At 37.3% G+C, this 16,868-nt stretch overlaps 1 protein-coding gene across 8 annotated transcripts in view; it reads right to left on the bottom strand.

Annotated features, from left to right (window-relative positions):
- Positions 1–16,868, bottom strand: part of csde1.L (cold shock domain containing E1 L homeolog) — a 57,018-nt gene that overhangs the window by 21,643 nt on the left and 18,507 nt on the right. For 5 of the 8 annotated variants that reach the window (XM_041581125.1, XM_041581122.1, XM_018245351.2 and 2 more), the window contains 8 exons: positions 14,906–15,015; positions 14,003–14,095; positions 13,053–13,150; positions 12,130–12,214; positions 11,561–11,689; positions 11,357–11,482; positions 3,849–4,061; positions 261–401 (listed from right to left, as the gene is read on the bottom strand). In XM_041581125.1, coding sequence (XP_041437059.1) covers positions 261–401; positions 3,849–4,061; positions 11,357–11,482; positions 11,561–11,689; positions 12,130–12,214; positions 13,053–13,150; positions 14,003–14,095; positions 14,906–15,015 — 995 coding nt within the window. 8 annotated transcript variants of the gene reach the window in all.

Below are 16,868 nucleotides of genomic sequence, written 5' to 3'. Positions count from 1 at the left end.
AATATAAACTATGCACATCTCCATTGGTTAATGAAGTCCTAGAACCTCTAGATCAAACCTAAACACAACCCACATGCAAGGGTAGAGCTCATCCATTAGGTTAAGCGGTCCTACAAAATAGAAGTGTTATAGCAGAAACTGCCACATCCAGTGGAGAGATTTATTAGGTTTTGAGCAAGGTCTTTAACAACCTTGCGCTACTGGTTATAAGGGAACAGGATCGGACACCATCATACTCCGTATTAAGAAGGGTTACTCACAGGGACAACAGTAAACTCAACTTCATCAGAAATGTGGAGCTGGTTTCCATCCAGGACTTCACTGAAGTGAAAGAACATTCTGGCATCCCGATCAACACATTTTATAAAACCAAACCCATCCCTCATTGCTGCAATGACACCCTGTGAAAGGGAAACAGCCGAATAAATATAAGAACTGGTTCCACAGATGCTCAATGTAATTCTTTAGAATGTACGATTATATGGGCATCGGGGTCATGCAAGGGCCAATCACTACACAGGGTAACTGCAAGTGCATATTGGGATGATGGTGGTTTATGAAAGGATGAAATAGAATGTATTTTTTTAAAACCCCTAATAAGTAAACGTTTTATATAAATGTACATGTTCTCTGCAGCTCTGCAGAGTTAACTAAAAAGAACTAAAGTGCATATTAACCTGCAGAAGAAGAGTATTCACAGATTTGCTACAACGTTGTGACATGACATCAGAGCAACACACCACAACCTTGTTAAGGCACCAACTGGATCAAGAATGATGTGCATCTTTGTTTTCAGTGATTGAACAAGATGTGTTAACAGATGCATAGGATTAATGATTTAATTTAAAATCAGGAGTAGAATTTTAAAAGCAATTAAACTAATTTCTTCAGTGCAGACCCTAACCAAGGGTATGGTAGTAACATTAACTTCTCAATTCACCCAGTTTCTATCATATTGCTGTTTTTTTTTTAAACTATTTTGTGTGCCACCATTTAAGTATCATTCATATACAGGGGGACTTTAAGCTAGATGCTACTGTTTTTAGATGAATTAATCACTTGTTTTAACCCTTTATATCAGGTACACTTCCCATTACACACAGTTGAGCTTTACATACACCTATCGTGAAGCTGAGCAAACCTTAAAAGACCACTCATGCCTCCCTTTGCCAGGTGCTCAGTCTCCTGCGTCCCCACTGTATCCAATAAGATTCAACGTAGACGGCACTTCTGGACAAATATAGCAGGTTGCTGGACAAAACCTATTGCATTTCGGATCAAATCCCTTAATAATTACATAGGTGTAGCCTATGATTAAGGGATTTGATCCCGAAACGCGTTCGGTTTTGTCCAGCAACCTGCTATATTTGTCCAGAAGTGCCGTCTACATTGAGTCGTTAATTTTTTTTTAAACTACACTTATTACTATACATTGCCTGTGTTACATCACGCAGGGCATGTACTTTATTTCTATATGATGTTGTTTCAAAGTAATCGCTTAGAGATTTTTTTTTACCTTTTTATTTACCATATCAGACTTTCTGTGGGCCAAACAATGAGAGTCAACTTTGTGCATCTATAGTCTTCAAGATTCCAGAATGTGATTTGTAGAAGATTCTGAATAACCAATAGTCTTATTAGATACATGGGAGTGCCCCTTTGGCAGTATTTACTGATGTACCTTTGAGCCCCTTTTCTAGTTTGCTCTAGATACCATGGAAAAAACCTAGACGTCATAGAAATGTGGACCTCCAAGGAACAATTTCCAAAAAGCTGAAGGTCCTTCAAGCATTAAACAATTATATGCAAATATAAAAATCTTAAGACCATAGATACTGCATCAGTTAGGAGGCTGCAATTAACTTCCACAGATGAATGAACTGCTCTGAAAGGTTCAAATAAACGAACAACAAAACTGGAAAAAGAGACAGGCATTAGGTAACTATCAACATCCACCATTAGGAGTTGTTTCCTGCCATAGCCTGAAAGGCAGTTGTGCAAGTAAGAAGCCACACTCCTAGCCAGTATTAAAGGCAGACTGAAGTTTGTAGATCATCACCAGGACAAAGTCCAAGCCATTTGGAGAATTCTTATTAGGCCCAATCAAATAAAAACAGCCCACAGCTGTTTCGACTGTTACTTTCTATTCAAAATATAAAAATACATTTGTGGACTGAAATGAAAAAGTATGTCAGAGATAGGAGGCCCACAAACCTGACTTAAAACCAGTTCTGTCAAGAGGAATAGGCAAGAATTTCGGCAATATATTGCAAGAAGCTTGTGAAAAGCTAAATTAAGCACTTTATTCAAGTTATGCAATGCCACTAAATACTAGCTAAGTGTTTGTACATTATTGGCCGACATGAAATCAGATAAAATGAAAGCTGAACTACATCCATCTTAAGCCATTACTTTGAAAAGACCTGATATGGATATAAGGCACCCTACACACACACAATGTATGTTAACATGATAAGAGTGAAGTGAAAAAATGAATCTGAATATTTTTTAGCATAGGTGTATGTGAAACTTCGGACTCAACGGTATACACATATAGCTGCCCTTTTCCAGCCTCTGTTCTTTTTCTAATTATATTGTATTTTCTCAATTAGTAAACAAATTGGAGAAAAGAGGATCTTTTGTGCAGTTAAAGTGGGAAGCAAATTTCATAAAATGACTGCACGATTGGCAAAGGAACCGTTAACATCAGCCCTAAGGAAGTTGTACATGTATGGTATTGTTATCCAGAATGCTAGGATATTTTTTCCCAAGTAATATTTGCCTTGTGTGCAGGCTCTCTATGCCTGATGGGGTAGAGAAGTGTAGTGCTAAATTAAATTTGCTGAAACACTACATCATCATGTACCAACAAGCCAGACAAGTGGCGTCATCTCTGTCTTAAAAGTGGCATTATAAATTAGGTATGACTATAACAAAGGAGAGGCAATAGAAAGAATTCAAAATCCAGTCTAGTTTAAATCCTGTTAAACAAGTTGATGTCAAAGCAAATTTGATAGTGTATAGATATTTTCAGATACAAAAAATAAGAGAATGTTATGTTTATTTAGCGATTTTACTAAACATGCATATATTCGGACCAATTCGGCCACTCAAATTACCAAAAAAAAAAAAAAAAAATAGGCTCACATGCAAACATGCCTTATAGATATATAGATGACCTCTGAACAATTCGGTAGCCATTGTTGGCCCGTGTGTGACTATCTTAACTTACCAGTGTAAGACCCCACCTCTCAGGCCATGGCTGCATGCTGGTGTTAATGTTAATTGTAGGTATAGAGATAAAGTGCTCCAGTTTATAATGCATTGGACGTAGTGCTTAGTTGTCTGCAAGCGATTGCTCCCTTGCAGGCAACAAAGTGACAAAAATACCTTTTAAACCAGAAGAATGAGTCTTGACACACCAATATTGTTTTCATGCTGTGGCCAAATAAGATTGCCACATGAAAATCCACCATTCTTCAGAATTAAAATGTGAATTTTAGTACTACACTTATAATAGGCAGCAAAATCATTAATTTACAAAAAGTGGACATTCACAGACCCCACTGCAGTCAAGTAATGGTTTCAGGTTGTTGAGATAACTCAAGAAAACGAGAAAAACTTGGGAGGGGGGGAGCCACTTCCCAATTACAAGAAATAAATTGGAAATCGATTAACTGAAGGACCAATCTAAAATTCAGAAGTCTACATCTGGTCCGAGGGCCTCACCTTGAGCTAGCCTAGCTTCATTTAAATCAAGAGCACTGTGCCTTCATATACAGGTAAAAAACTGTTTAATTTGAGAAACGTCCGTAAGGCGTAACAACCATATTTAAATGTATACTAACCATTTCTCTAGACTCATTGGTATACTGAAAGGTATCAGGGAGAAATTCAATGTTAGTAGCACGTTCCAGTTTGTCTCGTCGATCTGTGGATATGTTGAAACTAACTCTATCGCCTTCCAGAAGGGTGACCTTAGATTTTGTATCTTTTTCACCAAATGGCAGCTCTTTAGGAATCACAAAATCCACTTTAATACGCCCTGGTAAAGGGTCATTCTAAAGAGAGGGAGAAAAAAAAAAAAAGTTTTCTAAAGTAACAAAATTCCTACATTTTGAAGTACTTTATTTAAAAAATGAAAAGGTAGTAAGCTTTCTAAGCATAATGTTTTTCAAATTGCATTTTTTTAAAGCAAAAACTCCACCCAACAAATATAACTGCAAAATGAAGGAAGTGTTAAAGCGAGTGGAAAATAAATCCATATTGGAAAGCTTAAAATTTTGAGTTAGGTAACCGCACTGCTAATCCCACTATATGCACCAATGGATCAAGCAATAGTCAGATATCCTCCAGCAAAGACCATATCTACAATACACTGACTGTGCATTGCAGTGAATTATGCTTTACTAGTCTTTTACTCACAGATTTGCACAAATTTAGTTATGTAGCGGCAGACTCATCTTACAAGATAGTTCCCCATCTTAACCTGAAAATTTGACGTATCAATTATTTGAAAGACAATACTTTTTTTTCCTTTATGTGACTTACAATCTCTACCTTTCTATCGCTGCTATATGTTCTTAAAAAAGGGTCCCTGCATTACTTTCCTACATACTGGGCCCCACAAATACAAGTGGATGGAAAAACACCCTTTTAGATAAACCGTTTTAATATTGTTAACCATATAAGGATTTCCCAGTACGTATTAGTAATAGAAAACTCAGACACTTCAGAGTATTGGCAGACATATCCTTCAACATGATAACTTCCCTTGTATTTTAGCCAGGTATTAGTTGTAATGTTATTTCCTGTTATATACACTTTAGATAGCCAAGAGGCCAGATCCCTAGCCTTTTTATATACAAAACATATGCCAACCTCTTCATGGGTTGGCTTGCACGGCTCCACATCTTTAGAGATGGTTACCCTTATAGATCAAAAATTGCACGTTTCTTTCGATTCATCTATGTGAGTCGTGTGGCCGAAACATGGCTGAATGACTCGCGTGATTAGGCAGTAAATATCAGTGGCTATACTTTTTTTCGGAGGGATAGAGGCAATAGAAAAGGAGGAGAGGTATGTGTTTGTTAGGCAGGATTTAAAAGTGAATATAAAGTAGGAGGTGATGTTAGAAAGTGAGGGGGCTGAAGTCTTATGGGTGGAGCTCTTTAACGATTGTAAAGAGTACAACAAATTAGTTGTAGGAGTATGATATAGACCCCATTATGTAAGTGAGGAGGAGGCTAAGCTCCTGATGCAAATAGAAAAAAGACTTAGTTTGGGGAATGCAATGATGAGGGATTTTAATTAACCAGATACTAACTGGAGCAACAGTACTGCCAGGCCAGTTAATGAGAATACGTTTATAAGCTTGTTTTATGGCACTAGTTTTTTTGAGAAACATGCTATACTGGATCTGGTGATCTATAATGACCCAGAACATATAGCAAATATGCAAGTCATTGAACCACTGGGTAAGAGTGACCATAATGTGATCTCATTTAACGCCTGGTGAAAAAACATATGCTGGTGCAACAAAAAAACCTTGAATTTCAGAGAAGCTAATTTTAGTGCCTTGAGGGTTGCCCTTCAGGGCATAGATTGGGACAGTATATTACAAGACTGTGGGGACAGAAGTTGCATTTAATGAATATAAACACTACAATAAATTTTGTAAAACAGCAATCCAGAAGGCAAAGATAGCAAATGAGGGGTGCATTGCGGCTGAGGCCAAAGTTTTTTGGGTTGAGGTGTTGCTCCTTTAAATAATGGCATCGCTATGGTTGTAATAGATACAGAAAGGGCAAATATGTTAAATCAGTGCTTTTCTTCAGTGTTTACAATAGAGTCAGAGTTCCCAGGCTCACTTCATAGCTGCACTGTTGGTTCAGCGCTATCTAGCCAGTGGCTAACTCAGGATATGATTAATCTAAAGCTTTAATAAAAGATTAATGTAAACGAGGCCCCAGGACCAGATGGCATACACCCCCGGGTTCTAAGAGAGTTTGGTTCAGTTTTAGATGGCCCCTATTTTTGATTTTCTCAAGATTCACTTTCATCTGGTATGGTACCTATGGATTGGAGGAAAGTCATTCCAATATTTACAATCTCAGCCTGGCAATTATAGGCCAGTAACTGACATATGTAGTGGGCTAATTATTTGAAGGCTTGTTAAGGGATCACCGTCAAAATGTTGTCCTAGTGAATGGCATTATGAGCAGCAATCAAGGCTTTATGAAGGATAGATCATGTCAGATGAATTTGTTTGCTTTTTATGATGAGGTGAAGATGCTGGACAGTAATGTGATCTATTTGGATTTTGCCAAAGTGTTTAATACTGTGCCCCACAAACAACTGCTTTCTAAACTAAGGTCTGTTGGACTTGGATATGAAACTGGCTACAGGATCGGGTACAGAGGGTGATTGTTAATGGTACATTCTCTACTTGGAGTAAGGTTCTTAGTGGTCCCTCAGGGCTCGGTATTGGGTCCACTTTTATTTAACCCGTTCATTAACGACTTAGGGGAGGGTATAAGAAGTAATGCATCAGTGTTTGCAGATGACAAAACAATGTAGCCCAATTAATTGCATCCAGGATGAAAAACTGCAATCTGGGCAGTAAAGTGGCAAATTAAATTCAATGTTGACAAATGTAAAGTCATGAACCTGGGATGTAAAATATCCAAGCCACCAATACTCTTAATGTGAATGAACTAGGCAAATCCATAATGGAAGAGTACCATGGATATAATAATAAGCTTGGCTGTAGCAAGCAATGCCAGTCAGCAGCATCAAATGTAAATAAGGTCTTGAGCTGTATTAAAAGGGGCATCGATTCATGGGAGGAGGGGTTTTTCTTCCCCTATATAACTATATAAAAAACTGGTAAAGCCCCATCTAGAATATGCTATACAGTTTGTCTACATCGCTCAAACAGGACATTATTGAATTAGAGGGTACAGAGAAGGGCAACTAAGCTGGTAAAAGGTATGGAAAGCCTTAACTATATGGAAAGACTGGCCAAGTATTTTTATTTACCAGTAAATCTTTACAGCTGACGCAAAGCCACCCATCCGGATTAGAAGAAAGCAGGTTCCGCAAAGATTTTTTTTTTTTACGGAGAGCTGTAAAGATGTGGAATTCTCTCCCTTAATCAGTAGTAAAGGCCAATACATTATATAGCTTTAAAGGACAAGGAAAGTCTAAAATAGAATAAGGCTAGAAATGCTGTATTTTGTATACTAAACATAAGCATGAACTTACTGCACCACAAGCCTAATCAAACAAATGATTTATGCTTTCAAAGTTGGCCACAGGGGTCAGTTATCTTGTAACTTTGTTAAACATCTTTGCCTGACCCTGCACATGCTCAGTGTGGTCTGGGCTGCTTAGGGATCGTCAAAAAAAGCTGCTTGAATTCTGCATGGCTGGGAAGGTGGGAGCTCCCCTTGTTCATAAGTATGATTGTTTCCCTGCTCAGCAGTAAGGGACCATCTGACAATTCCTATCCACAGCAGTAAATGAAGGGAGAATTTCACTGCATGCAGTCAGGTTTCTTATAAAAACGGTACACATTTTTTAATTGAAGTATATTGGAGATTGGTTTCTTTTTCATTACAGAAAGTAAAAATGGGATTTTATATATTTTTGCCTTTCCTTGTCTTTTAAGAAGGGGTTGGATGGCTTATTAGTTAGGGAGGGAATACAGGGTTATGGAAAATAGCTCATAGTAAAAGTTGATCCAGGGACTAGTCAGATTGAAATCCAGGAAGGAATTTTTCACCCTCTGAGGCAAATTGGGGAGGCTTCTAATGGGGTTTGGAACTTGATGGATGTGTTTTTTCAACCTAACTTACTGTGTTAGGATTGAATTGGGATTTGGTATAGGGATAAATTGGTGTGTTTGAGGGCATTTCCTTTACGTCTGAGTCAAATTCTTTCAAAATATCTTTTTTGGATGTGTTTTTTTCAGTCCAGGATGGAAACAAAGACTTATCCAGGAAATTAGGGATTACAAGAAATTAGGGATGCACCGAATCCTTAGTGAAAGATTTGGCCGAATACCAAACACTAATTTGCATATGCAGTGTAATTTGCATATGCAAATTAGGGGTGGGAAGGGGAAACCTTTTACTTCCTTGTTTTGTGACAAAGTCACCCGATTTCCCTCCCTGCCACCAATTTGTATATGCAAATTAGGATTTGGTTCGACCCGGCAGAAGGATTTGGCAGAATCCGAATCTTGCTGAAAAAGGCAGAATCCTGACCAAATCCTGGATTCGGTTCATCCCTACACAAATTACACTGTTGCATACCAAAGTGCTCATCGGCTAGCTGAGAGGCATACCTGTTGCCTTAGGCATGTCTGTTCAACATGGGATGCTTTTCAGATGCGAGCAATGCAGCTATTTGATCTTTTTGTTGCGCGAGTTTATAGCTTTAATTATATTGGCTTATGATAAAGCAGTGGCAAATAACAGATCAGAGTTATTGAGGGACAATAAAGGAACGAGACTTAAGACACAAGGGGAAACCAGAAGAGAGAGAGAGACACACACACACACGCACACACGTGATCTGGCATCTTGGCTATATAAGAGTGTATATGATAAAGGAAACAACATTACAACGAAGACCTGGGAAATTATCTATGTGGAAGGAGCAGGTGTAAAGCCTGCCAAAACTAAGGTCTCAAAGGATTTCTCTAATACAAGGAAATCCTTATATGATTTAAAACTGTTTATCTAAAGGGGTGGTATATCTAGCAACTTGTATTTGTGGCAGCCAGTATGATCATGACCTGAAGGGACTTTTAGAGAAAAGGAGCAATAGTCTTGTTAAAGGATCATCCTTATAGGAGGAACTATTCAGTAAAAAGGTGCATACAGTTTCCAAGCAAAATGTCTTTCATAACATTTTGAACGTGTTTCTGTAAACAAGTTAGAAATAATTTTGAAATGTGAATATGTGCATATTTTGGAAATTTCTGGATTTGACTGGCCCCCTAAAAGATTAAAGGATATTTCACACAATTTTTTTTTTTTTTTTTAGCAGGCTCAGAATATAGGCTATTTAGATGTCCATTGTTGCTACTAAGCCTACAGTGCTTAGGCATGCAGCAAGAGCAAAAGTAAAACAAAAAAAACTCAATCTTAATGCAGTCAACAGTATGCACTAACCATTAGTGCTATTAAAGGGCATGTAAAGGCAAAAATAAAATCCCATTTCTCTATTTTTAATAAAAAGAAACCTATCTCGAATATACTTTTATTAAAAAATGTGTACCTTTTTATAAGAAACCTGACTGTATGCAGTGAAATTCTTCCTTCATTTACTACTGTGGATAGGAATTGTCAGATGGTCCCTAACTGCTGAGCAGAGAAACAATCCCCCCCCCCCGCCTTACTTCCCAACCATGCAGAACTCAAGCAGCTTTGTTTATGATGATCCCTAAGCAGCCCAGACCACACTGAGCATGTGCACAGGTCTTAGTCTTGCAAAGATGTTTAACAAAGATACAAGATGGTGACTTCTCTTTTGCCAACTTTGAAAGCATAAGTTATTTGTTTGATTAGGCTTTATATTTTATATAGTTCATGTTTATATTTAGTATACAAAATACAGCATTTCTAGCCTTATTCTATTTTAGACTTTACATGCCCTTTAATGACAAGCTGTATTAGACAGGCCATTTAGGCTTAAAGGGATACAGTCATGGGAAAAAAACTTTTTTTTTCTTTTCAAAAGGCATCAGTTAGTGCTGCTCCAGCAGAATTCTGCACTGAAATCCATTTCTCAAAAGAGCAAACAATTTTTTATATTCAATTTTGAAATCTGACATGGGGCTAGACATATTATCCCAGCTGCCCAAGTCATGTGACTTGTGCTCTGATAAACTTCAATCATGCTGTACTGCAAGCTGAAGTGATATCACCCCCCTCCCTTTTCCCCCCCAGCAACCAAAAAGAACAATGGGAAGGTAACCAGATAACAGCTCCCTAACACAAGATAACAGCTGCCTGGTAGATCTAAGAACACTCATAGTAAAATGTCCCATGTCCCACTGAGACTGCCAGAAAGCATTTCTCTCCTAAAGGGGCAGCTGGGAAATTGACAAAATGTCTAGCCCCAGATTTCAGATTTCAAAATTGAATATAAAAAAATACTGTTTGCTCTTTTGAGAAATGGATTTCAGTGCAGAAGTCTGCTGGAGTAGCACTATTAACTGGTGCGTTTTGAAAAAAAAAAAACATGTTTTCCAATGACATGATCCCATTAAAGGACCAGCATCAAAAAATGAAATTTCTTTAAAGTAATAAAAATATAATACAGTGTTGTCATGCACTAGTAAAATTACTTTTTTTTACTTCAGAAACACTGTTTATATAAATAAGCTGCTGTGTAGCCATGGGGGCAGCTATTCAAATGAGAAGACTTAGGTTACACAGCAGATACCATTATGTTCTACTGAGCTTTTCTGCTATATCTTATCCATTATTTATCCTGTGCCATATAGCCATTTCAATTTCCGTCATTGCTACTCAGCAGCTTGTTTATATGAACTATAGTAGTGTTTTTGAAGCAAACAGCAGTTTTACAAGTGCAGGGCCAACAGATATTTTCATTACGTTAAAAAACTTATTTTTTTGGAGTTACTGTTCCTTTAAGAGAAACACTAGTGGCAAAAATCTAGAAAAATAGTCCAGGCAATTTACTACAAGGCACCGGCACTTAACTAAAATTAGCCTAGTGTGAAGGTTTTGCAGGGTTAAAGGAACAGTTACAAAAAAAAAGTGTGTTTTAAAGTAATAAAAATATAATGCAGTGTTGCCCTGCACTGGTAAAACTGCTGCTTGCTTCAGAAACACTTTTTGTTTGGATAGATAAGCTGCTGTGTAGCAATGGAGGCAGCCATTCAAAGGAGAAAAGGCTTTGGTTACACATCAGATAGCAGATAAGCTCCGTAGAACATAATGGTGTTATCTGTTATCCACTATTAAACATGTGCCATAGCCTTTTTTTCTCTCATTTTCCTCCATTGTTACACAGCTTTTTTTTAGATTAACTATAGTTTTGTTTCTGAAACAAAAATATCTGATTTTCCAGTGTAGGAAAATACATGATATTTTCATTACATTTAAACACTAAATCTTTTGGCTTTACTGTTTCTTTAAGCATCTGATGAAGGCAATTGATATACAGTCTATAGTATATGAAAATATGGTAGGAATGTGGAATAAAGTGGTATGATGGTCTAGAAGAAAGGGTTCTAGGAGAAACTGGACAACAGAAACCTTTTGACTATTGTAGGAGATTACCATAACCTCGACATTTCCATTAGGAGATTCATTACCTGATTTTTGTTGGGTACTTTAGGGATAACTTTGGTAACAGTTCCTTCGAAGTGTTCAATACTAATATCTTCAAAAATAACAGTTCCTTGGGGTAGAATTCGAACGTCTGTTGCCACTTCTTTACCCTGCAAAAGCATATAAAGATCAGTCACTAATAACAAGGCGAACAAATAGGAACAGAAACAATTAGGTTTAAAACATACATTTCGATCCTTGATTGTAAATTCCACATCATCTCCAGGTTGCAAGGCTTCAATGTCTCCTTTAAATTCACTATAGTGAAAGAATATCTCTTTGACAACATCTCCTCTTTCAATGAACCCAAACGCTTCCTGGGGAGAAAAAAAAAAAGTTTTTACTTAAATTAATGGCAGATTAAATTAGGTAATAAACGTAAAAAGTATGACGATTTTAACCACAAGGCACCAAAACTAAGTCAACTGAGCAGGGTAAAAAAAAATAAAAAAAACTCAAGAGGAAAAGTCTACATAAGAGTGCGCGTGCAATAACAGTACAGTCATATAGGCTGTGTTTTAGTCATTTTTCAACAGCTTCTTTAAATGTACAATGAAGCAATAGGAGATCTATCAAAATTTGTAGCAGCACATCATGAGCTCTGTGCCAGATGTTACTTCAGGGGAAGTAAAAGTCTGCTGTTTTTGCTATACGAGTATCACAAATAATTAATTTGTTCTTAAAGATTCAGGTATTAATTTTAGGGTGCAATTTAACATCCATGCACAACAAAACCCATCATCAGAATTTCTCTCACCTTCATGGCACAAACAACGCCCTGGCAACGCATTTGCTTCCGTTTCATCAAAATCATTATATTTCGTGCACTAACTGCACCAGTGCTGCAGGAGTGGAAAATTGAAGACATATTAAAGCAAAATGCTAGGATTAAATACTTTGACCATTTACATATTAAACATAATCATTGTTGGTCAAAGTAGAATTTGTATGCACTCCCTGGCCTTTCCGTATGCAATAATCTGGTGCATATCACCTGACGAAGGGGCCTGCCCCCGAAACGTTGTGCTGTTTGACACAATAAATCCATAGGGGTATATCCCCTTTTGCATTCTATTCTGTGTGCCGTTTCCTCAATTCTTCGTTTAATATCTAAATGGCTCAGCAGACTTTAAACCTATTTGTACTGAAAATATGCTGCATCTATAGTGTTTTGCTCCTTTTTATGAAGGTTTGGTCAATTTTAAGAAAATGACATATCTGAACTGCTTATTATATATTTATACTTCACCGAATTTAAGGATGAGGACACAGCTGGAGCACATGGCATGCACAGGCCCACAATTTCCAAAAAAATAAATGGATTGGCCGCTTGTGCATTGGCGGCCATTTAAAAAACACTATAGCAGCTATAAATTATGAAACTTAAGCATATTCTTTGGTAACCCAATTACTGGATGTTCACTGGCTTGACTAGATATGCAAGGGCCAGCATTGATCACATTTCTCCGAATTCTGCTTCATAAGGGGGATTGCCTAATTAATGGAAATGTCTGGGCTAGAAGAAAAATGGTCAACTTTTCCTGGGTCATTTATCAGCCTCCAATTATATCAGACAATCAATTTAGGTTCCCTTCTCAGCTGTGTTTTCCCCAACAATATTTTTTTAAGAAATATACGGTATATTAAAAGAAATTATAGCATGTATATGACAGCACTTACTGTTTGTTGGTTTCAATAATAAAGTTTATTTTATCTCCAGTTTCTAGCTGGATATTTCCATCAACATCTTCTGGTGTGTATGTCAAATAAAACACCTCCTGCACAATAAGAAAAAGGAATATTGAACCTAGGTTTGAGGCTCAATGTAATAGTCCCTAAATACAAGCATCCGATGACAGGCAAATTAATTTTTTTTTGTGATGTAGATAAAAGAATACAGTGACCCTCCAGACCCAGTTGGCAGCTCACTAGCCCATGTATGGGCCGTTTCAGACAGCCTGCATGAACTATATGTGATGCAGTCTTCTACGGATGGGACTGCATAGACTAATATTAGATTCCACTCGTTGGTTCAACAGTCCAATTGGTAGGTAAAAGCAAGCAGAGAGACTAATTTCAATATCTATTCATGTATGTTCATATTTAGTTATTACTAAAGGAAACACACACAACTAAACACTTTTAAACTAGGACCTTTTTTTCCTTTGAATGAGCTAGGACATTTTTATACAAAACATCTTTTGATCTAAGCCGTGTAGTGTGTTTAAGTAATCAAACTCCAGTTAAAGGATGCAATACATAAAGTAGTCCCTCCTAGGAATGGTTAGCTACAGGTACAAAGCTGTCCCAAATTTTTACCCTTAGGCAAGGGTGCTTCAGTACTGTGTCAGGCGACATTTCGGCATAACGGACTACAAATGGTCAGGTAGTGTTTTTGGTTTTATATTAGAAAAAAAAAAAAAAGTGGTTAATATTTAAGGAACAAACCATAAGATAAATAAAATATCCCATCATAGGTTATTGTATGTCAAACTAGCTCCTACAAGTTCACCAGTATTACTCAAATATTGTACCATTAGTAGGTCATAAAAATCTGAATTTCTTTTTGGAAAAAATAAAATAAAAATTATGCTAGGATCACAGCACAGGATGAGCATATAACAACTTACCCCATTTCGTTCATAACACACACTTCCAGATGGACTCTGGCCTGGAGCAGCTGGTGACTTTGTTTCTAAATTATGAGGCACAGCACACACAACCTAAGGAGGAACACAATATAGCTTATACAAGGGTTGCACAAATAGAAGAACGCCTGACAGACGTTGTGGACCACTGCATTCCCAACACAGGCTCCTTTGGAGCAATGGTGTCACACACAAACTGAAATTGTGGATAACGGCCTACGAACTAGCACTGTCTAGTACAAGAAAAAGGAAATAAGTGTCTCAATATACTTGCTATATTACATGGACATTGACGAAGCATTCTAACTGAACACTGCAGGTTATGCAAGAATAAACTGTTCAAAAAAAAAATTTCATATTAAACAACACCTTCTTGCATAAATCATTCCTTTTCAACATAGCTCATCTTGTTGCTAATTCAGAAAAAATGTACAAGAACAGGATTGTTTGATATTCTTAGTTCTGGATGCCAGTCCTTGATGTGAATGATAAATATCTTTAAGACGTTAGTTCGTTGAAGCTACATAACCAATATTTTGGCACATTCAGCAATGTGCAAACATCTGAACATTTATGAATCTCCATGTTTTGGGATTCTTTAAATATTACAATAAGACAGGAGGAGCCAGCTTCTCAAATAAGTTAAAAATAAAGCAATATTTCCATGGGGTAAAGGTACCAGGGGCAGAAAGCGCCAATTCTGGTAACTAGGAGCCAAAATTAGATTATAAAAAAAATTATATATAGAACTGACGCTTTCCTAAGGCAGAGGGCAGTTGTGTGGGGGGAGGGCTCGTCCCACATTATGACAAGCATAATTCAATTTTAATGGGGTTTACGCATTCACAGCAAACCTTCCAATGAAATTTAATAATTAGCGCTTACCTGGCCATTAATTCTCTCTTCTGGCAATATTTCAGTTTTTATTTTTACGAGTTTCACAGCAATTGGTTTACCAGTGCGTCTGTCTGCTGAAACTTCAAATTCTACATCATCTAAAATTAGAACAAACAAGCTTTTCAGTAATTAGTCCTAACATAAAATAAAAGCTGTCCCACACAATGATCCAAATTATATAAAAAAAAAAAAAAAAGGACATTTTTACTCTTTGTTTGACTCTTGTTGGATGGCTATATTTTTTTTTTTTTTTTTAAATGCAGAAATACACCATTTGGTACACATTTTGCAGATGTTTTACAGTTTTTTGCAGTGTTGCAAATTTAAATTCATAGGGGACAGCCAAGTTGAATAGGGCAAATGTATATATGAATGACACAATATGCAGAATACAATGGTTTTTGTTCTTACAATTAAAAAACAAACAGTACTGGTTCTCTGCCATGATAAGAAAAACAGTTTACGTCAAAATGTTGCATTGTGCAACCTTTTCAATAAACTTTTCCAGGTTACTTCGATTTAACGTGGCACAGGAGTCCGTTAACTTAATGATCATCAAATGTTTTTTGGCTTTTTTACACAGATGCTGATGGTGCTGTTGTGAATGACAGAATGAATTCAAGTTGAGGGCAAGGACTTCCAAGGTAATTTTCTCAGAGATATTACCTGTGCCATAAGCAACGTTAAGATGACAGCGGGAGCTTAGGGGGATTAAAGGAAAAGTTCAGTGTAAAAATAAAACTGGGTAAACTAGGCTGTGCAGAATAAAACAATTCTGATATAGTTACTTAGCCAAAAATGTAAATATTGAGAACTGGTTGACTACAGGCTCTTTGCAGGGATAGGCTGCATCTCAATGACGATGGTGCAGCTGCTTTGGGGGGGGGGGGGTGAGAAGATGGCTAGAGGGTTGGAGGAGATTTTAAAGTGTGTGTGTGTGTGTGTGTGTGTGTGTGTGTGTGTGTGTGTGTGTGTGTGTGTGTGTGTGTGTGTGTGTGTGTTTCCATTTCATACAGAATATGAAACCGCAAAGAGCATGTAGCAGATTGAGAAATTAGCCCAGTTCTCCAAAAATCCAAAAGCCTTCTCCCTACACCCACATTAATCTCCCTAAGATACTGCGGTCTTAAATGTTGCTCGTGGCACAGGTACCATCTCTGAGAAAATTACCTTGGAATTCCTGGCCCCCTGTTCATTTGTGAACAGGGATTCCATTAAAGACTGGTTAGATGAGGTAGGGGGCATAGTAAGGGAAAATGGGGAGGGAGTTTTGGTTGGAGCACAAGTTGATCCAGGGATTGGTCTGATTGCCATCTAGGGAGACAAGGAAATATTTTTTCCCCTCTGAGGCAAAATGGAGAGGCTTCAAATTGGGTTTTTGCCTTCCTCTGGATCAACTAGCAGATTATATGTAGACTTAAAATCTGTCTTTTTTCAACCTTACTTACTATAAAACTATGTAAACTAAGACCGTTTCTTTTAACTTTTAATCTTTCACAATATATAGATATCTACAGCACAGAATTAAAAGAAAACGATACCTCTGATCGTAGGTCAAAATATACTGCACAAAACAGCTCATATGTAAAACCCTGCTTCATTTAAATAAACCATTTTCTTAAAAATATACTTTAGCAGTATGTGTCGATGGGTAATCAAATAGAAAATGGCCGTTTAACTAGTCAGGGCCACCATCTGGGACCATATGATTCACAGTGCGCACTACAAACCAAGGGTATACATACATGCTAGGTCACGATCGAATTAATGGACAATGTTCTGTCTTACTTACACCTGTTACAATTAATTAGAACTGCATTATTTCTGGCCAGGTTGGCTCATGAGCATGCTTAGTTCTTCTCAGCTCAGATTACTAAACACACCCTCCAGTCTAAAAGACATTGAAGAGATTGCATTCCTGGTTCCCATAGACACTCTTTGTACGATCAGA

The sequence above is a fragment of the Xenopus laevis genome, chromosome 2L (genome assembly GCF_017654675.1).
Source record: "Xenopus laevis strain J_2021 chromosome 2L, Xenopus_laevis_v10.1, whole genome shotgun sequence".
NCBI lineage: Eukaryota > Metazoa > Chordata > Amphibia > Anura > Pipidae > Xenopus > Xenopus laevis.
This window is presented reverse-complemented; position numbering and strand designations above follow the sequence as displayed.